The 22,327-nt window shown below is 44.7% G+C and overlaps 1 protein-coding gene and 1 long non-coding RNA gene across 2 annotated transcripts; both read left to right on the forward strand.

Annotated features, from left to right (window-relative positions):
• Positions 1-532: 532 nt before the first annotated feature.
• On the forward strand, positions 533-7,805 carry LOC138733843 (ATP synthase subunit alpha, mitochondrial-like). Its single transcript, XM_069881352.1, has 12 exons — positions 533-663; positions 1,500-1,578; positions 2,666-2,835; positions 3,622-3,795; positions 3,875-4,041; positions 4,183-4,331; positions 5,122-5,273; positions 5,404-5,628; positions 5,707-5,814; positions 6,350-6,494; positions 6,707-6,857; positions 7,583-7,805. Exons 1-12 carry the CDS (start codon positions 604-606, stop codon positions 7,662-7,664), a joined length of 1,662 nt encoding a protein of 553 aa, XP_069737453.1. The 5' UTR covers positions 533-603; the 3' UTR covers positions 7,665-7,805.
• Positions 7,806-14,577: 6,772 nt separating this feature from the next.
• Positions 14,578-21,364, forward strand: LOC138733850 (uncharacterized). Its single transcript, XR_011339483.1, has 3 exons — positions 14,578-14,657; positions 19,593-19,638; positions 21,082-21,364. It is a non-coding gene; the product is annotated as an uncharacterized lncRNA (long non-coding RNA).
• Positions 21,365-22,327: the final 963 nt, after the last annotated feature.

A 22,327-nucleotide genomic window follows, 5' to 3' on the forward strand; every position in this document is an offset into this window, starting at 1 on the left:
GAGTCAAACCCTTTAAATAATTATTAAGGAACCACCTTTCTTTAGCAATACAGAAAAAGCACAAGTGCACTAGATTTACATTATTTAAATCAATTTGATTTTTATTCTGGGTGGCATTACAGAATTTGAAGTGATTACTGAAATCATCAGCATGAGGAACACTGGTGAAGCATCGTGTTTGACACAATGCCTGCCAAAAGGGGGTGGTGGTGGCGGATTATTTCCCTCAACCACCTGTTTCCAGCAACCAAGGGCAAGGCCCCATACACTCAGCTTGCAATGTTGCGATGCTGTCACCGTCGCTGTCACCTCTGATGGCGCCCACAGAAAGAACTTGTTAGCATGTTTCTAAAATCTCCAATTCATTTGAGTTTTGTTGTCATTGTTTTATATATGTACACTCGCGCATTTCCTCATGGCTCCGAGATGAGGAGGCTAGGGAAGTACTTCCGGGCCGCCCCCTGCCCCCCCGTGGTCGTGGCTCCATCACCAAAAGGGGTGGAGTGCACTGTCGCCATTTTGTAGAGAGGGCGCGCGGTCATCAGCTGCCTCTCATTTGCTTCCGTTTTTTTCTAGGGGAAGTCCCTGCTTGCTGTTGCTGCTATGCTCTCTGCCCGTTTGGCTATTGTCTTCACTCCCTCCGTGTTGCGGCGGGTTGGACTGGTGAGTATGCTTTTTCTTCTCTGAGGTGGGAAACGTGGACCTTGGCGCCATCTTAAGGGTCGCGGCCTCCCGCTCCCAGGAGCCTGAGGTAGGCTGGGGTGGGGTTCACACGGGGAGCCGCGAGGTTTGGCTAGGTGGCATTTCCCCTCCTTTGTGTGTTTTTGGGGAGATGGAGGGTGCGGAGATATGTCAGGACCTGTTCGTGGCCTATGCCTATTGTGAAGGTGACCAGAGGAGAGGCCTCCTAAGGTTGTCGGAAAAACGGCGTTAATGTTGTTGTAGGACTACGCTGCGAACTCTACTTCGGATAGAGGATTGCGATAATCATGTAATGCATTCATGAACACGGAAACACAGATTTATTTTTTTTTCCCCCCCTTTATATTCTAGTCACGTTTTGGAAATTCTGCACTTAAATTTTCCTTAGAAAGGCCCACCCTTAGAGGACATAATCTTACTTCTGTATTGTGCAGAACTGTGAGGGATGCACCGATTTGTTTATACCCTAAGCATTTGATGTTCATCATAAAGGTGAGAGATGTGAGGAGGTGTTACTTTGAGAACTGCTGCAGTGCTGTGATGGTGACATCAATACAGTGCAGAAAAACCCAGGGAGTAATTTAGAGCAATCTCCTTTTACTGCTTATCCTTGCTTAGGAGTGCTGGACTAGGTTCCATAACTACAACTTGTGAATGGAGTGTTTTGGAGCTCAACTCAAAACTGAGATGCATCAGGTGTTTAAACTCATGATCAAAAATTTCAGTGTGTAATCTCTTAACGTTTTTTTTAATTATTGAAGAAATCTCAATGTTACTGAAACAATTGCTTGCTTTAGATTTCCAGAAACACCCTGGGCACAGCATTTGTTGCTACGAGAAACATCCATGTCTCTGAAACATGCTTTCAGAAAACTGGTGAGTGAGAAAGATCTTCATCTAAGAGTGTGGTTTAAGAACTTGCTCTATCAGACAAAAGGGACTACAAGTATGGTGCTGTGCAAGGTGTGTCAGTTGGCAAAACACTTGAGGATGTTTATGTACTGACTGTATTTAACAGTGTACTATGTTACACGGTTATATCCAGGAGACTTCAAATCAAAATTCAAATTGTGCCCAAACCAAAGATGGGGTTGCATGTCAGTTGGCTCATACAGCTTACCGGCTTCACAAAGATTCAATTCAGTTTTCAACTCCTGTAGAATTACTTGAAAAAATACCTCAAATTCCAGTTTCCTGTCTTGTTTGTAACAGTATTGAAGGATGACTTGCACAGGCTTGTCTGGGTTTGACCCTGTGTCCTTGAGTGTAACTTTTTTGCTGCCAACATCTTGGCATTTAGAAAATGCAGCAGCACTGCATAACTGTATTTTTGGTAGTGCTTCTTGTACAGTTTTTGAAGTGGCATAGGGTGATTAAAGGTGCTATTAGGAAATAACAATTTCACGGTGCTATTTAATTGTCTCATTGATGAGGAAATGGAGTTCTCGGAGGTACACCACCAAACAAATTTGAGGGAGAATACGTTTTTATTGCTTATATCAAACAAATTACTCCTTAAATATATTGAGTTCCCTTAAATATATTTGGATTCTGGATTACAAATCAGTTGACAAGGGTGTTTTGATGCCTCCAGTCTAAGTAAATGCTCCAGAAGCAGAGCTAGCGTGTCTGTCCTTTTTGAGCTAAGGCTAATTATTTGATCTAATTCCTTTCTAGGGGGAGAGATTGCTGATAGTGTAGGACACAATGAAGGAAATTAGTAACAAAACATCCATCAATGTTTTGATTGAAGCTGGCTTGTAATGAGTTGACGCTACTTCTATTGGCTGTGAATAGGGAAGCTGTTACTTATCTTATGAGCCCTGTTTAAGGAAGAGTGTTGCTTGATAGGCCTTGTAGCATACCTGAGAAAGGGTACCTTGGCTTGTGAATTCAAGACAAGTTAACTGAATTCATACTATGCCTTAATGTGCTAAATCTGGTTTAAAATGTCCCTTTCCAGGTACTGCTGAGGTATCCTCTATTCTTGAGGAACGTATTTTAGGAGCTGACACCTCTGCTGAACTTGAGGAGACTGGCCATGTGCTCTCAATTGGTGATGGTATTGCCCGTGTATATGGCCTAAGAAATGTACAAGCAGAAGAAATGGTTGAATTCTCTTCTGGACTGAAGGTAAGCTTTCACTAAAGCGATTTGTTTAGTCTGGAAATATAAAGATGACTTTTAAGGAGAATACGAGACTATGCTTGGAGGTATCCATATGGACCTTTTCAAGACTTCATTGCAACTTCAATGTGTAGTAACTAGTTGAAGTAATACTACAAAAAGCAAGTATTCTTTGAATTTGTAACACTTTGAGTATCTGATTCTTGGCCAATATTTGAGCTTTATTTGTCTTCATCTAGGAAGTATAAGAATTAATCAGGCATTGGATTTTTTTCTTTGGTTTCAGACTGGCTTTTCTTTTTGCTGTTGAATAATAGTCTCTCTGCTCCAATACAGTATGCGGTTTGCTGACCTCTTACAGTTCTAAGAGTAGACTAGAGTTGAAAAGCTGTCTGACTGTTCAGAGAGGACTGCAACAGCTCTTGCAGTATTCTTAATGACCTAACTCACCTTAGGCAGAGAAGAAGCCAGTGCTTTTCCCTGGTCCAATTTCTAGGTAAGAGAGAAATGTTATCTTTGAACCCTGCTTATCATTTCTGTTCTTTTTAGAGAGAAATTACTTGAATGCTAGACTGCTGCAAGTATAAGCTGAAGGCTTAGGTAGATTCTCTAACCAGTATGGAAGGACATACGTGCATTGTACCTAAAAGCAGAACAATAACTGTTGTTATGAGTAAGATAGAGGTAGAGTATGTTGGACATTCTACACTGTAGAATAATATCAGTATTAAACAGTCAGAATTTTTTTTAAATGTTGGTATGGGTTTTCTCAGGATGTGGTTTTTGTCCTAGGGTATGTCCTTGAATTTGGAGCCCGACAATGTTGGTGTTGTCGTGTTTGGTAATGACAGACTGATCAAGGAAGGGGATGTTGTGAAAAGGACTGGTGCCATTGTGGATGTTCCAGTTGGGGAAGAGCTGCTGGGCCGTGTTGTAGATGCCCTTGGCAATCCAATTGATGGAAAGGTAAGTGTAGCTAGGTGTTCACTACCTCTGCTTGTATCTGTGATACAGACTGCAGCAGGATTTTTTTTCCTCTCTTAAGGGTCCTATTACATCTAAGATGCGTAGAAGAGTTGGCTTAAAGGCCCCTGGGATCATTCCCAGAATCTCTGTGCGTGAACCTATGCAGACTGGTATTAAGGCTGTGGATAGCTTGGTGCCAATTGGTCGTGGACAGCGTGAGCTGATCATTGGTGACAGGCAGACTGGGTAAGTTAATGCCCAAGCTAAAAATGTTTCCTTAAACAGGGACTTGAACACAGCATATGCTGATATACAAAGCTGAATACAGAACTGCGTAGAGGCTGGGAGAACCGTAGGCAGCTTAACTTGCTAACCTCTGTTATACAGGAAAACTTCAATTGCAATTGACACAATAATCAACCAGAAGCGATTTAATGATGGAACAGATGAGAAAAAGAAGCTGTACTGCATCTATGTTGCAATTGGTCAGAAGAGATCTACTGTTGCTCAGCTGGTGAAGAAGCTCACTGATGCAGGTACAGATTTTTGAAGATGGCTGAGCCTGGCATCTAGTGGTGTCCTGTTCTTATTATAATGCTGAATTACTACTATAACCTCTCCTAGCTGCAAGTATGGACAGAGTGAACTACTTTTGTGGACAATTAATTTTTCTAGGTATCTGAGGGGAATAAAAATCTCTCCTTTTTACTACGTCACATTAGAGGACTAGTATGAGGCCCTAAAATTGCTGAATTGCTTCTGAAAAAGCAATTCTGCTTTTTCAAAATTCTGCTGCCCCAGCAGGGGCTCTGCTTAAATGATAGCATCTTTTCAGAGACAGTGATCTTGTTGACCAAGGCTGCGTATATAACAGAGCTTTAAAGAGATCAGGCACCTTGCTTCTTGCCTGTTGGTCAAGCAGTCATACCTAGCAGAACACGCTTCCCCCCCCCCCACTTTTTAATGACAATAATTTGTTTGTGACTATGAAAGAAAGGGTAGTATCACTTTGTAGCAGCCAGGAAACCATGGACGTCAAGGCTGAGTTACTTGTAGAACCAAAATGTGTCTTAGTGAAAGTTTAAACTTCATTTTAAGTGGGAAAGAAGTGTGCAGGTGTTAGTAGTTGCCGTGAACTTGCTCCTGAAACTTCTTGAGTTAGTAGAGCTAACAGATGTATTATTCTAGTATGGGAGTCTTTTCTGTAACAGTGTAGCAATGCTGACTGGGCTTGCTTCAGCAGCTAGTACTTCACATGTGTTGTATTTGCTGAGTATGGGCATGATGAGGTAATATACTCAGTGGTGTGTCTCCAATTATTTCCAGATGCCATGAAGTACACTATTGTGGTGTCTGCCACAGCATCTGATGCAGCACCTCTTCAGTATCTGGCTCCCTATTCAGGCTGCTCTATGGGGGAATACTTCAGAGACAATGGAAAACACGCATTAATCATCTATGATGATTTATCCAAACAGGTCAGGAAACATGGTTTATAGGCCTCATAGCTTAGCATTGGTGTTTGTAGCTGTAAGATCACCTCAGGTTTAAAAATTCAAAATTTTAAATGAGCTACTGAAGTTTGAAAGCTTTCTTTATACCATGCAGGCTGTTGCCTATCGTCAGATGTCTCTGCTGCTGCGTCGTCCACCTGGTCGTGAAGCCTACCCAGGTGATGTGTTCTACCTGCACTCTCGCCTGCTGGAGAGAGCAGCCAAAATGAATGATTCCTTTGGAGGTGGTTCTCTGACAGCCTTGCCTGTCATTGAAACTCAGGCTGGTGATGTGTCTGCTTACATTCCAACCAATGTCATCTCCATCACTGATGGACAGGTAGGATGACTTACTAGCAGGCCTCTGAGGAGGCTTCCAGGCTTCTGCCCAAGATAAAATAAGAGTTTTCTCCTACAGATTTTCTTGGAAACAGAGTTGTTCTACAAAGGTATCCGTCCAGCCATCAATGTTGGTCTGTCTGTGTCCCGTGTAGGTTCTGCTGCTCAGACCAGGGCTATGAAGCAGGTAAGCATCAAACTGCTGTTCTCCCTCTTACTAGAAATGAGTAATGTGTGGGCTTTCCAACCCATTTCACTCAGAGGGAATGAAGCTTTGGATTCCTTAGAGTTTCAAAATTATAAAAGAACAAACTTTAATGATCTCTTCAATATTTCCATTGCCAGATGGGGGGGGGGAAAGGAAAATAATATTTGTATGAAGATGTAGGGCTGTTACACTTCAGTATGCTGACCTGGGTACCAATCTAACTAGAAGTAGAGAGTGCTCTTAACCCCATGCTTTTAATCCAGTTATGGAATGAGAGAGGTTTAATATCAACTGTCACCATTTTAGGGGAGGAATAGAATGCTTCAATTAAAAGGCCAAGCAGATGGTGATATTTTCAGAAATGCATATTATGTGCCAGAATCTTGAGATTCACTTGGCTGGTATGCAAGGTAATGCTGACTTTTGACAGCTGTCAGCTGAAGAGAAACCTGCAAACTACAAGACATGTTTAAAAGGTGGTCAAACTCAGTCTGACCTGTATCTTGTGTTGTAGGTGGCAGGTACTATGAAGCTGGAATTGGCTCAGTATCGTGAAGTAGCTGCCTTTGCTCAATTTGGGTCTGATCTGGATGCTGCCACACAACAGCTGCTGAACCGTGGTGTACGTTTGACAGAGCTTCTCAAACAAGGACAGTACGGTGAGTGTCTGGGATATGAGTCAGCATTTCCCAGTAGTCTCTTGTGCTAATGAGGTTGGTCTTTGTGGCAGCGAAAGTGTTCTACGGACATGGTAAATGCAGATTTATTTGAGCCATGTTGTATATGTGCAGTTGACCTTCCACAAAGGTCTATGTGTAGTACTGATGCATTTCAAGAGTTGCCAATGACATGAATACTTTCTTTTCTGCAGTTCCCATGGCTATTGAGGAACAGGTTGCAGTCATCTATGCTGGTGTAAGAGGTCACTTGGACAAGCTGGAGCCCAGCAAAATCACTAAATTTGAGAGTGCTTTCCTAGCTCATGTACTGAGCCAGCACCAGGCCCTTCTCTCCACTATCAGGTATGAGGATTCATCTTGCTTCATCCCAAGGGTGTTGACTTGATGGCTGGAGTGCAGATAATGGTCGCTAAACTGTTAATTTAGTGTATCCTAGGATATCAGGCCTTCAGCTGCCTGTACCAGAATTGGAGGTTAAATCAGCTACTGTCCTTGCGTTGCTGTCTGGAGCTCATCTTCTTGTCTCCAGTTTTTCCTTAGGAAATCTAGCTGATGCTTAAAATGAACCTACTCTGAATACCTCTCTTAATCTAGCATTGAAATCGCTTTATCTACTCAATTCCCATATTTGTGACAGCTTTAAGATGTTACAGTACTGTGGGTTAAGTGCTACTTGCTGCCTTCCCTGCTGCCGAGTGGACTGTTGGGGATTGAGTATTTCCATAGTCCTGGCCTATGAACTGGTTCTAGCTTTTGTCATGGGTAACTCATGTTCCTTCCATTGCTGAGACAGCTCTATAGAATATAGTCTTGTTTTGAACTATGTACAGCTGTTTTGTTGATAAACCTTAGTTCTTAAAGAGGTAGTCCTCTTTAAGATTTTGAGGAGAAAGGATGTTCTGTTAGTTTTAGTAGTATAGCTTCATGTATCAAACTGGAATGTGTTGACTCATCTGCTAATTTTATTAGAAATTGGAAGGTTCATTTTGAAGCTTTTCTTTGCCTTAGTCAGGGATTGACTGTACAGCTATTCCTGAATCAGAAGTTTAACTAAACTTTTTCAACAGGACTGAAGGGAAGATCTCTGACCAGACAGAAGCTAAGTTGAAGGAAATAGTCACAAGTTTCCTGGCCACTTTTGAGGCATAAACTCTTTAAACATAAACATGAGGCATAAACTGTTTAAACAGACCAGGCTGTTGCGATCCTGTACTCCAGCTCAATCAGCCTTATAAGTATGTGACCTGAATGTACAGATCTCAACGGGAATAAAAGTTTCCATGTAAAAAAGCTCGTGTATTCTGTTCTAAATAATTGCTGCTTGAGGAACACATGCATTTAAAACCACAGAGTTAAACTCCCCTTGACACACTTGCTAAAGGAGCTCTGGAAAATCAGGGACCATCTTAACTATTGGATGGATCATACTCCCCTTACAAGGAGGAGTGCAGGTCTAGCAGCTGGATTCTGGGGCCAAGGCTGCAGTTCCCATTGTGACAGAGCTGAGTTGCTCTTGCAGTTTTATCATTTTCAGAAACAACTGATCTCTGAGAAAGGCATATGACTGGGGAGCAGTTTAATACTGCCTTGTGATGGGGAGGAGTTGGGGGGTGGGCAACTAATTGGCCCTCACAATAGTCATTAACAGTCTGTTGTTGTCACAGTATTTCTTGGCATTGCTGTCTTAACCCATCCTGATGCTTGGCTTTCAGAAGATAGATTATTTAAGAATGGACTGCCCTTGTGTCACGGGGCAGCTACACATTTAGCTGTTACAGCAGTAACAGCTAGGGATTTAAATACCACTGTCCTCTGTAGTTGACTCCAGTTCTGTCAATAAACATCTGCAATTATTAATAGGTTGGGGGGCTATATACTAGAGCATCTATTTTATTTCCTAATTTTCTGCATGCTATGTGAGGTATGAGATCCTACTGTTAGAACTTCTATCTGGGATGGGGGAAGTTCAGTTTAAAGTCTTTCCACTTTGTGCGGTGTATTCAACTTTACCTGGTATGCTGGAATATGGTCATTAGTTCTGGGTGAGTTTCTGTGCCACAGATCAGGCCTTTGTTGGGCTGTTTGCTTTGTCCTCAGTTACCTTCCATCACAGGAAGATCCTGCCTCAGTTCAAACCTGCTGTGTTAGTAGCTGGAAAGATTTTTATCTAACCCTGTCACATGGTTCCAAGCTAACAAGCTTCTCTAATGGCTTCAGTGTTTTGAGAGTGTTGAGCTTGTGCTTCTGCAGTACAGGAAGAAATAAACACTTATTTTTAGTCTAGAAGTGCCAGATATCTTTCTGGGGACAGTTGGCATGTTGGATCAGTGTTGTGCTCCTGGAGGAGGGCTTCCTGGGGAGTTTCTTTCATCTTTCACAATCCTGTTGCATATGCATGGCTCCAGAACAGGTGCCTGGGAGGCTTCACAGGTGTGGGAATACTGTGGTGGAACCTTTTTGCTCCAGCTGCCCTGCATCATTTGTTCCTTCAAAGATAGCTTGTACAGCTTGCTGTTCTGTTCTTGCACAGTGTCGAAATCTGTCACTTGCAGGTGTTGTGCTATATTTTACTTGTGTGCTACTGAAGTCAGCACCAAGCTCAGGGTGTCTTAGTCCAAAATTGTAGAGAGATGTATTTGTTCCTTGTTAAATAAGGGATAAGTATTCCAAATTTGTTTTCTGTGCAGTTGCTGCTGTGGCTTGGGAAGGTGATAATTTTGTAATTGAAGCCCCATGTGGTAAATGTATCTGATCAGACATAAGGATAGTGGGGTGGGTTTTGACAGCTTGGTTGCAAGTTCTGAGAAGTGCTGTGAGCTGCTCAGGTTGTGAGGCAGTGCTGGGAAACAGAGAAATAATGGGTTGTGATCATGTGGATTTGTAGTGAGGTTTTGTGCTTCTGTTGGGAGTGTACACAGGGTCAGTCTGGTTAAAGCAGCTGAAAGGCTGATTCAGAAAATCATGGAAAGATCCCAGAAATGCAGTTTCATCATGGCATCTTATGAGACATGATGGTCAGCACTGTGCTAATACCTGCTCTGTGCAGGTGACACTAAAGCTGTTATGTGTGGCTGTTGCTGCAGGGCCAATAATGACTGCGCTCACTGCCTTAAGCTGCTGTGCCTTCATCCATGCTGCTCTGTCCTGTTTGCTTTGGGGATCAACCCCATTCAGGCTTATCTGCATGTGTGCTCTTCCAGCACAGCCAGAGTGGGTGGAGAAAACTTGGACATTTATTCCAGGATTCCTACTATGTTGGAGGCTTTTTGTGTCCTTGTAGCTGGGCAAGACTGTACCTCAACTGATAGATGACCAGATAAGGTTGCTGGGGGGCTCACAACTGGGATGAGGGGAGAGGTCACCCCTCTCTGGTCAGAGTTGGCTGCAAAGCTGCCTTTGTGGTCCTGGGGTTCCTTTGCTGAAGGCTCTGAGCATACTCAGGCAGGCACTGCCTGTCCACCTGTGTCTGCAGAGCTGTGGCTTTGCAATGTGAGCTGCTGCTGCTGCCATGCATGTCAGTGCTGGGCTGAGGGTTTGCCCATACGAATTGGCCACCAGTAAGTTACTTGGGGGCACCAGGGCCAAAAAGGGTCCTTTGCTTTGAGCTAATCCCAGACGGGGAGCGAATCCCTTGGTGGTGTACTGCTGCTGAGCTGCAGAGGAAAAGCCATGGTTCTGGGAAAGCCACAATTTACTCTTTTGAGTCTGAACTGTGTTTTTGGGAATGGGCAAGTGCTGAATAGCCACTCATCTGCTGCAGAACATCACTGCTGTGGTTGCTCAGTTCCTCTTGGTGTGTGGGCCTTTGTTCTGGATACTGGCAACTAGGAAATAAATGACAAATTTGTCTTTTGGAACTGAAAATCCCTATCTGTGAATGGCAGTTAGGGTTTCCCAGATGATGCCTGGGAAGCAGCTCCTGTCTTGCACAGGAGGAAGGTGTGTGGTTCTCGGGAGGAGCAGGTGCTGGGTTTGGGGCGCCTGCGTGTTGTGGAATGAAAGGATTAAGTGCAGAGCACCAGACTTGCCCAGCATCACTAGTGTGTTAACTGGCATAGTCTGTCAAATATGTAAATCTTGCATAAATAGAGAACCAGCTTGGAAAATAAAGCTAGCTTTGCATCTGACAGCCCTTTCTCAACTATTTGTTGCCAAGAAATTTCCACAATGCTCCCTTTGCTTCACAAATGTGCAGGAGGGGAGAAATGCAAAGGTGGTGGCAACATCCCCTAGGCTGAGGGGGATAAGTAATGCCAGGAGAGCTGAGTAGACATGATTTCATAGAATCATAGACTCACCAGGTTGGAAAAGACCCACCGGATCATCAAGTCCAACCCTTCCTATCAAACACTAAACCATGCCCCTCAGTACCTTGTCCGTCCGTCCCTTAAACACCTCCAGGGAAGGTGACTCAACCACCTCCCTGGGCAGCCTGTTCCAGTGCCCAATGACCCTTTCTGTGAAGAATTTTTTCCTGATGTCCAGCCTAAATCTCCCCTGGCGGAGCTTGAGGCCATTCCCTCTTGTCCTGTCCCCTGTCACTTGGGAGAAGAGGCCAGCACCCTCCTCTCCTTTTAGGTAGTTGTAGAGAGCAATGAGGTCTCCCCTCAGCCTCCTCTTCTCCAGGCTAAACAACCCCAGCTCCCTCAGCCACTCCTCATAAGGCCTGTTCTCCAGCCCCCTCACCAGCTTCGTTGCTCTTCTCTGGACTCGCTCCAGAGCCTCAACATCCTTCTTGTAGCAAGGGGCCCAGAACTGAACACAGTACTCAAGGTGTGGTCTCACCAGTGCCCAGTACAGGGAGAGAATTACCTCCTGGACCTGCTGGTCACACCGTTTCTGATCCAAGCCAAGATGCCATTGGCCTTCTTGGCCACCTGGGCACACTGCTGGCTCATGTTCAGTCAGCTGTCAACCATGGAAACCTTATTCTGCTCCTCTAACTCCTGGGTTTGTACACAGAGGGAACAACTTTCCTTACAATTAAAGACTGAGGCAAAGAAGGCATTAAGTACCTCAGCCTTTTCCTCATCCCCTGTTACTGTTCCCTCTGCATCCAATAGGGACTGTACATTCTCCCTAGTCCTCCTTCTGTTGTTGATATATTTATAGAAAGATTTTTTATTATCTTTCACAGACTTAGCCAATCTGATTTCTAGTTGGGCCTTAGCCCTCCTGATTTTTTCCCTGCATGATCTCGCTTCCCTCCTGTAGTCCACCCAAGCCGCCTGTCCTGTCTTCTAAAGCTCATAGACTTTTCTCTTCTTCTTGATATCTCTCAAGATCTCCCTGCTCAACCAAGCTGTTTTTTTCCCCTGCCGGCTCCTTTTCCGGAACAGGGGGATGGCTTTCTCCTGAGCTGCTAGGATTTCCTTTTTGAAGAGTTCCCAGCTCTCGTGGGCTCCCTTGCCCTTAAGGACTGTCTTCCATGTTGTCATGCTTCAGCGGTGCATTGGATTAATTGAAGAATAGGCCCTCATGGTGGGGCTGGCTTTGGCTAGTGATGCCCAGTTTGTTCATCTCTCATTGTGGTGCAGTCCTTTTTGAAGGAGGATTCTGAAGGAGGGGCATGGTGGGAGAAAATACTGGGATAAGAGCAGCCCCAAGCCCCAACAGTGAGGGGGAGCTGGGACATTGTGTGGGGCGCTCATGCCTGCTCAGTCCCTTTTATAGTAAACACCTATTTACTGAATGATTCTCTTGCTGAGCCCAAAACTACTGCTGTTATCAGGAATTTTGCTTGGCTCTTTCCTTTCCAAAGCCTGTGTGCTTCTATTCCCCCCTGACTGATATGCCTGGGGTAGGCAGTTGGGGCAGAGATTGGATGGGAGTGTGATGAATGTAACTCATTAGGGGAGATGGAGGTCCTGCTGTGGTCATCTGGCCCATGGAAAAAGCTGGTATCACCCCAAGCAATCTCCATGCCACATACTGTGCATCAGCTGTGAGGGCTGGGTAGGGAGGAGCAGAAAGAGAGATGGGCAGGAAAAAACAAATTTAGATGATGTGCAGAGAGCTGCTCCTCTGGCTTTGATTTGCTAAGTGCTGTGAGAGAGCACAGACTACTTGCAATTTTTCCTCTTAAATTACTACACTTAAGGTAAAAAGGGAGGGAGAATTGTTTTTTGCTGAAGCAAGTGATTTCACAGTGGTCAGGACAGCCCAAAAGGAAAGGGGAGATTTTGGGAGGGTTACAGGGGAGTGAAGTGACAGGGCCTGATCAACAGGCCTAAAATTATATGGGTGACCCACACATAATTCATATTGCATTGCCATGTGTACTGTTTAATCTGTAACTTTTCACATTCCTATTATCAATAGAACTGTGCTGTGCTATTCTTGGTGCAAGAAAGCGTGAGAAAGAGAGGCAGTAAGTAGCTGGGGCCAGAGACTCTGTGTTTTTGGGATTGATGCAAGTTGTTAGTTCAATGGTTGAGAGACCTCACCCACGAATGGACACACTGTAGGGGCTTTGCAGTTGCTGAGATAGCCTTTCCAAATCATTGCTGCAAAAAAGAAAGGCCACCCCCAGCCCCCCAGCTTTTTTTCGGTTTCAAACTCTATAACTCAAGGGTTATAAAGTAGGTAAGTGTTGTTTATTTGCTGGCAAAGTGTGAGGGGGTTAATCCACCTAACTCGCACACTGTTTTTTTAACAACAGCTACTTATAGTGTAAAGACATGCATATTCATAAATGCCTACTACATATTCATGCCAACCCCCCCCCTCCCCCCGCCCAGCTGTTTTGTATTCTAGAAGGATCCTTCTAGTCTTGTGCTTGCTCAGTGCCTTCTGGAAGTCATGTGTAGCAATTAAGGCATAGACCCCGTTCTGAGGTGACAAACAAGATGACTTAATTGAGTGGATTCAAAACCTTAAATAGTGTTTCTGTACTCAGTCAGCAGCTGCCCCAGTGAACTCTTTGCCTCAGTCTTTAATTGTAAAGAAAGTTGTTCCCTCTGTGTACACAAACAGGAGTTAGAGGAGCAGAACAAAGCTCCCATGATCCAAGAGGAGGTGGTCAGAGCCTTGCTAGCCCAGCTAGACACCCACAAGTCTATAGGGCCGGATGGGATCCGTCCAAGAGTACTGAGGGAGCTGGCGGATGTGCTTGCCAAACCCCTTTCCATCATCTTCCAACAGTCCTGGAAGACTGGGGAAGTCCCACTGGACTGGAGGCTGGCTGATGTTGTGCCCATCTACAAGAAGGGTCGCATCCAGGGAACTACAGGCCTGTCAGTCTGACCTCAGTGCCAGGGAAAGTCATGGAGCAGGTGATCTTGAGTGCTATCATAAAGCACATGCAAGAGAACCAGGTGATCAGGCCCAGTCAACATGGGTTCACAAAAGGCAGGTCTTGCCAAACTAACCTGATCGCCTTCTATGACAAAGTGACTCGGCTGCTGGATGAGGGAAAGGCTGTGGATGTGGTCTTCCTGGACTTCAGTAAAGCCTTTGACACAGTTTCTCACAGCATTCTGCTTGAGAAACTGTCAGCCTCTGGCCTGGACAGGCACACACTCTCCTGGGTGGAAAACTGGTTGGCTGGCCGGGCCCAGAGAGTGGTGGTAAATGGTGTGAAATCCAGCTGGAGGCCAGTTACAAGTGGGGTTCCCCAGGACTCAGTGCTGGGTCCAGCCCTGTTCAATGTCTTTATCAATGACCTGGATGAAGGCATTGAGTGCACCCTTAGCAAGTTTGCAGACGATACTGCTGGTTAGCTGATGACATTAAGCTGGGTGGAACAGTGGATCTGCTGGAGGGCAGGGAGGCTCTGCAAAGGGATCTGAACAGGCTGGACCACTGGGCTGAGTCCAATGGCATGAGGTTTGACAAGGCCAAATGCCGGGTCCTGCACTTGGGGCACAACAACCCTATGCAGTGCTACAGACTAGGAGAAGTCTGTCTAGAAAGCTGCCTGGAGGAGAAGGACCTGGGCGTGTTGGTTAACAGCCGACTGAACATGAGCCAGCAGTGGCCCATTGTCTGTTTTTACCTGTGTGGGAATTCCCAAGGCTGCAAATGCATTGACAAAATGCTTTACTATTTCCTTTGAAGATTCCCCTGTATGATGTGTTGTCCACATCGCGTTTGAATAAGTGTCAATCAAATCATGTGCATACCTCAATCTTCCAAATTCAGGTACGTAAGTAATGTCTGTTTGCCAAATTAGTAATGTGCTTAATTCCCCTCAGGCTGGCTCCTCCAGGCTGTAATGGTGTTATTTTTTGACAATTTGGGCACGTTTTTGCTATGTTCTGTGCTAATTCTAATGAAATTTTTAATTGCCTACATAGTGTCTTGGCAGACTGGTGATAAAATTATGTGACATTAGCGCTTGTTGAATAATGTTTGGTAGTGGGCCTTGGACTGGCCCTGCTGTCAGTCTGTCTGCTATTCTGTTCCCTTCAACTATAAATCCTGGAAGTGATGTGTGACTCTGATTATGCATCTCACAAAGTTCTGCTTTTCTAGCTGTGACTTGAAACCATAACTGCTTTAACATTTAAAAGCAGTCACTCATTGTTTACCTGTTTTAACTATCCTCTTTCTATACACTGCACTACTGTGGCTACATTTTATGAAACTGTAACTTAATTAAAGGGACTGTGATGCCATTCAAAGGCTCTTGCCACTGCATATAATTCCACTATTAGTTCTATGCTGTAAAAAAGGTTGTTAATTGGGCTTTCTATTCCTTTGCAGTCTCTTAATCTCAGAGGGCATTGTTATTGGCATATTCCTTTTTTGGGCCCTTAAAACTATACTTTCGTTATTATCTGGTTAAAACCCCATTCACTGTTGTCTGTGCCAGGTTGCAGCAGTTGCTGATTTGATAAGGGACACTGGAATGCAGAGTGCTCTCACAAATTGGCATTCCCCTAGAGAAATAACACCGTTAACTGCTCTGGACTTTGGCAAAGAAGCTGAAAAGAAAAATAAACTTCACATTCAGGGAGAAAGGAAGGAGAAGCCGGGGGGCACTCACACACACAGCTGCAAGGCTGGATTTTTTCAATTTTTTTTCTCTCTCTCTATTTTTTCACTTTTTTTTTTTGCTAGGTATTTTAAAATTTTTCCTTCTGCAGCCTTTCATTCCAAAAGATCCCCAGGTAAATCTACCTGTTTGCCAGCTTAGGGGACATGTGAGATTGAAAAGTCCCAGAGATGTATTTCTAAGATTAATCAAAACCAATTTGTAAGTCTTACAAACGTTTGAAGCACTTCAAACACACACACAACACCACTCATTTCAAAGTTAGCTAAATACATCCGTACAATGTTAATTATGCCTAGTCGATAATAACAGCATGAGTTGTTCACTATTGGATCCACAGTTTTTCAATGTTATGGATATTTAAACTATATACGGTACCAGGCACATACAACACTTAAAATATGCACATGCATTATCTAATAAGGCTTATATTGACTGTGTAACAGGTATTTCAGTTCCGGTAAAATACTGTTCTTCATTGCTCTGAGAGTGTTGTACTTTGCAGGTTAACATTGGTCATGATTTTTGTAGTTTCTGCATCCATAGAATCACAGACTGGTCAGTCGAGCCAAAGCATCCATCTCCCCTGATGTGACTTGCTGCATAGGGTACAATTGCTGGAAAACAAATCAGCTGAGTAATTCTAGTGCCCTTTGGTATAAAGCGAGGAGCCACCTCATCTTTATCTCTGCAGCACTGCTTATAGAGACGCTTGGCCTAGGAGAGCCACCAAACAGGGAAGGAAGTAAGGAGATGCAAATGCAGCTCATGCAAGAGGCTTTGGAGGAAAGCACAGCTTGTCAGCAGAGCAGGAGACAGCACATCAGGTCTTGGATGTCCCACTGCTTGTGCAAAACTGACCTCACAAGACAAGCTGCACTTTACTCAAAATGAAAACCTCATGGCAGTAGAGTCATAGAATCACTAGGTTGGAAAAGACCTCTTGGATCATTGAGTCTAACCATTTCTATCTGCTACTAAACCATGTTCCTCAGCACCTTGTCTACACATCTTTTAAAAACCTCCAGTGAAGGTGACTCAACCACCTCCTTGGGAAACCTATTTCAGTGTCCAATGACCCTTTCTGTGAAAAATTTTTTTCCTGATATCCAGTCTGAATCTCCCCTGGTGCAGCTTGAGGCCATTCCCCCTTGTCCTATCACCTGTCACTTGGGAGAAGAGGCCAGCTCCCTCCTCTCTACAACTTCCTTTCAGGTAGTTGTAGAGAGCAATGAGGTCTCCCCTCAGCCTCCTCTTCTCCAGGCTAAACACCCCCAGCTCTCTCATCCGTTCCTCATAAGGCCTGTTCTCCAGCCCCTTCACCAGCTTCATTGCTCTTCTCTGGACTCACGCCAGAGCCTCAACATCCTTCTTGTGGTGAGGGGCCCAGAACTGGATTCAAGGAGCGGTCTCACCCGTGCTGGGTACAGGGGTGGAATAATCTCCCTGGACCTGCTGGCCATGTGATTTCTGATACAAGCCAAGATGCCCTTGGCCTTCTTGGCCACCTGGGCACACTGCCGGCTCATGTTCAGACATGCAATGGGATTTGCCTCTAGCACGTATTACTGTTCATCCGTATAATCCTCTATCCTTTTGGCAGAAGGTAAAACATGGGCTTTACAAGAAGGGAATTGGGATTTGTCTGAGGTGATAGATACCCCAATGACGGAGCCCGCTGCCGATCCTTCTGCAGCAATGGCATTTCCTGTTGTGCAGGGGACCCAGAGCAAGGGATAATGGACAAGCACAAAATGTATTCATGGGAAGTAATTCACGATTTGCAAAAATGCGTGCCGCAATACGGTTCGAATTCTCCAGCAACTATGCAATTAATCAGACTGTTAACTATGGCAGACACGTTATGATATTGCTATGCTAGCACAAATAATGTTTCAACCACTACAGTGCACTGTTTTTAGAACGATATGGGCGCAGAAGGCTGATGCCCAAGCACTTTGAGATTTACAGTTTCCATGAGATGATGTGCGTTTTGGTAATGGTTCGGATGTACTAACAGGAACAGGATGGTTTTCTAACCCACAGCATGAGGCACAGTGGCATCCATGGATTTTAGAACAGGTCAAGGCTGTGGGTATTGAAGCCCTAACACGGATGGCCGAGATTTGTTTGTAGGAGACTGGAGACTCGAAATTCTGTATAGAAGAATGTACTAACTGCTCCGCCGCTGCACGGCCGCGGGCGGGCCACTGCCTCGTACCACAGGGGGGCTGCCTGCCGCAGCTGCTGCAGCCTCCAGCCCGCCCGGAGTGCGGCCAGACTCGCTTTCTGTAACTCAAGCAGTTTGCGCATTACAGAAGGGACTGCAACAGATCACAATAAGAAATGAACCGATTAAACGATGTTGGTAGCAGTTCAAGAATCAAGCCAATTTAAATAATGTGATTTTACAACAGATGCGGCTTTTTGCTTATCAAACACTTATGAAGATACTGGATGTCGGAAAGCTGAAACAGGCATGAACCGTATATGACATTTATAGATTGAAGGATGCGCTCGACAAGCAGGGAGACAACCGAGCAGTTACAGAAGCCTTAATTTTGCAATCAGTGATAAAAAATCCTAATGATGAATGTAGAACGATATTGTGTGGTCTGAAAAATCCTACAACAGCAGCAGGGATCATTTATCTGTCAAGCATAGCTCATGGCTGCTGCCCTGACTGTAAATTGGGACAGAAAGACGTTCTGTTATAGATGCGGCAAGGAGAGACATTTTAAACGAGACTGCCACATGCAATGCCAGGAGAGAGGGCCTAAAATCTGCCCTTGGTGTGGAAAGGGTAAACATTTTTCCAGTTGGTGTAGATCAAAATGGGATAAGAGCAGGAGAGTATGGTTGAAAAACCAGGAGCAGAGCGCGGTTCAGAGGCACGTGCTGACACAGATGCCTACACAGTGAGCAGCAGCTCTCACTTTGGAGCAAGATCCAGCGGCAGCGCCGGGATGGACATGGCCACCACAATCACAATAGTGCTGCAATCATCTGCAGTTCACAAAATACCACTAAATGTAAAAGGACCATTGAGTGGTGGCTTTACTGCCTTGTTATTAGAATGATTATCAATAACTCGGTTGGGAATCTTTGTTTTACCTGGCGTCACAGATGCAGGCTTTACTGGAATAATTCAAGCAATGGTATGGACACCATCTCCATCAGTGTTAACACCAATTGTGCCGGACAGCACAATTAGTTTTGTTCAAAGCAGCTGTGTTCCAAGCTGACTCTATAGAATGTGGCTCGCAAGGTTTTGGGTCCACAGGAATCCCTGGAATGCATTTGGTTCAGTCTTTACAAACTCAGCATCCTATGTTGAAGTGCACATTAAGTTTAAAAAGGGGTAAAGCCAGAACATCTTAAAATGGCTTTAGTGTAACCCTTTGTTGTGCACATTCCACTAATCTTATGGAGGAGAGATGTGTTAAGTGCAATGGGAATAGACATTGGAACCGTGAACGAGTGAAAAATTGGGTGCATTGCAAACGTTAGTGGAGGAACAAATAGATCAAGGGCATATAGTCATAATTAATAGTCCTTGGAACACACCTGTATTTGTGATAAAAAGATATCTGGAAAATGGTGTTTATTACATGACTTTACTAGACAAACTACAAGAGGTCTTAAATAAGCAGGCAGGCAATATTGCTGCTAGAGAAGTTATGCTTAAACAATTAGCCTTAGAGAATGCAAAACCAGACTTAGTGCACTGTTAATTGCACGATCACCTGTTACAAAGATTGTTTGTTTTACCAGAATTGACTGGTGCCGACTTTACGAGAGCAATACGAGTAATGGCTTCGAGTAATGGCTGTGCACTGCAACACAAGCCTAGTAATGCAGAAGCAGCAGGAGAAGCAGTACAGAGAAGTGGGGGTGATCATGGGGCAAGGCGAGAGAGGTGTCTCTTCTCACATCTCTCCTGCCCCATGGCTTTTCTCCCAACTCTGGGTTTTGGGGTGAGATGGGAGGGATGGTGAAGTTTCCCAGTTGGGCTGGAATACTGTCAGTGATGCACCAGGGCTCTCCTCCACCTTTCTTCTCTCTCCCATTTTTGGCAGCTGTTCCTGAAGCTGGCCCAGACAAAATTGGCTCTGGAGGCCTCTGGTGAGTGTGGAAATGGAGTGTTTGGAGGGTGAAGGGAGTGTTTCCCGGGGCAGGGAGTTGTGAAGCCACATGGCATGGCTCTCAGGGAAGCTCTTGGGTCACGCATGACTCCTCAGAAACATGTGCCCTGGATACCAGAGGTGGGCACTTGCGCTGGTGAAGCCTGCATAGTTTCACCAAGGCTGCTCCCATCATTTACCCATGGCAGGACTATCCATCTTGCTGTGTGGTTCTGCATCCCCTTGCAGCACCCATCCACCACTGAGCTCACATTACTGCTGCTTCTCCCTGATATCTGTTTCTGACTTCACATGTTATCTTCTAGTGGAGGTTTTTTTTTAATTAATGTTAATGAGATGACAGTGTGATTTCCCTCACACATGGGAGTTACCAGCAGAGCGTTACCACACCAGAGAAAATCCAGGAAGAATGGCAGAAAGAACACATCAAAGCTTGTGAGGTAAATGCCCCAAAATGCCTTCATGTGGCACTGTGGTCCTCTAGATATCTATCCCTTGCTGCAGGGATGCAGATTTACCATCTCTGTATTCTCCTGGCAGTGAAGCAGCAGGATGTGTTGCAGCTAACCCTGTGTGTGTCTCACGCTTGGCTTCAAGATCTCACTAGTTCAAAGTTTCCAGTATTTTTTTTTTCTTCCATCACCTTTTAAGACTGAGAGAGTCAATGCACTAAGTAGTCACGTTTTTGCCCATAACCTGCCTGCATGTTCAGTGTGGCCATTGTCTTGAATGGTCATGTGGAGGTTTTCCCCTCATTGTGTTGCAAAGGTCATAACTGATAACAACTGTGTATGTACACTTGGGATAAAAGTTTATTTTTCATGAAAATGTGTAAAGGCATGTAAAATTGCGGTGTGCCAGACAGCAGATTTGGGTTTAAACCTGATTGGAAAAGGGCTGGGCAGGAAAAAGGGAGAAGACCAACCAGTCAATTCACCTCTGTTTTCATACATCCCCAGTGCTTTTTCTATTGCTCCATACCTGTGGGAGAGATGTGAGCTGGGACCACAGGATCGTGGGGTACCGAGGGAACACGCATCGCCTTTAGGAAGCTGGCTGGTCTCCCCAGAGGTAGTGGTGTGCCAGGTCACCACTTTTCAATTGGTCCTGCAGGCCTTCCCAAGCTTAACGCTCATCTTTGAAATACTTGGTTGCGTAAAGGGATTTCTCCTCTGGGTGAGCTTCCTGCAGAAGACCAACATCACCTGCCCCTTGCTGAGGAAAATTGTCTTTGTAGTAGCACTTGGGGATGAGAAGCAATCAGGATAAAATATATTTGTTCTTATTTTAAACATGTTCGGGACATTTTGTCTGTGTCCTTTCAGTTCTTTGAGACTCAGGAGTGCGAGCGGATCAACTACTGTGATGAGAATGGTTGATTACTGTGGGAATGTATGCTGGTCTAACGATGTGGCCTTATCAGGTTGCTAGGGAGAAGTTTGGAATGCATCAAGGTCGAGAAGCAGCTACAGCGTGAGAACAAGAAGGCAGCCTACGTGCAAGATTACTTCTACAAAAACTACTAGGGGAAACTTTGGGCTTTAGCCAAGCATTACGTAAACATTAGACAAGATAGCAGAAAAGTACAAAAGGCTTGCTTGCTTGCTAATAAACGACTTGATTTCCAATCATATTGATTGTCTGTGATCTTGTCCGGGGTACCTGCACGGGTTCAGTCTCCCACAAATGGTGACCAGCGACGTGATAGGAGCGCTGTGGTAGGTCGGCAGAGTGGAGCTACACTCTCCAAACTGGAGATCAACAAGGCAGGTGGAAGGGCTGCAGTAGTATTTAGTAAAAAGAAGAAGAAGAAGAAGAATTTATAACATTTCATCAGGGAATACTTATTGCCTTCTGCAGTCTTCCATTATGAGATGATGTGCATAATTCAGTGAAGTGAATAGGAACAAAAGTGGTAAGGAAATATCCAGGCTCTGGCTGCTGGGGTAAGAACTGACCAAGTCCTAGGCATCCATGCTCATTGCAGGGGAGTTGGACTAGATGACTTTTAAAGGTCCCTTCCAACCCAAACCATTCTATGATTATATGATCCCACTTTGTCCCTGCAGCACAGGATCTGTGCAGGCAGCAGAGAGGCAAGCTGGGATCAGCAGTCCATGGGGTGGGATGAAAGATGTCCTTGTTATTAGGATTTAAACTGGAGAGCCTGGCTGCTGAGTACATGTTAGTGAATGTAAGCACAAGCAGGCCTGTATCGTAACAGGGATTTGGGAAGACAAGACACCCAGCATTCATATGCCATAGGTCCAAACTCCTTTGGAACAGAAAAAGTTAAGTACAGTCTGAAAACCACCTCTGATTAACAAAGGGGGCCTTTTCCCAGTGAACCTAAGACCGATGTTGACCGATGCACAGAAGGTCAAACAGGACTTGAAGGTGCATGACTTCCATCCATACTGCTGCTTACAGGCAGGAAAAGTCCTTAAAGGGGAAACAGAAGACAGAAAAAACCAAAGAGGGATAGAGCTGGAAGAGCAAATAAGGATCTACATAGAATGTCAGTTCTAACCAAACTCTGTGGTTTTAGCCTGTATGTTTTGCGGAATCAAACTCTATAACTCAGTTAAGGGTTATAAAGTAGGTATGTGTTTATTCGCTGGTGGGTACAAGGGGGTAATCCTCCTAACTCGCACACCGTATGGTCTAAC

This window comes from Phaenicophaeus curvirostris (genome assembly GCF_032191515.1).
Source record: "Phaenicophaeus curvirostris isolate KB17595 chromosome W unlocalized genomic scaffold, BPBGC_Pcur_1.0 scaffold_35, whole genome shotgun sequence".
NCBI lineage: Eukaryota > Metazoa > Chordata > Aves > Cuculiformes > Cuculidae > Phaenicophaeus > Phaenicophaeus curvirostris.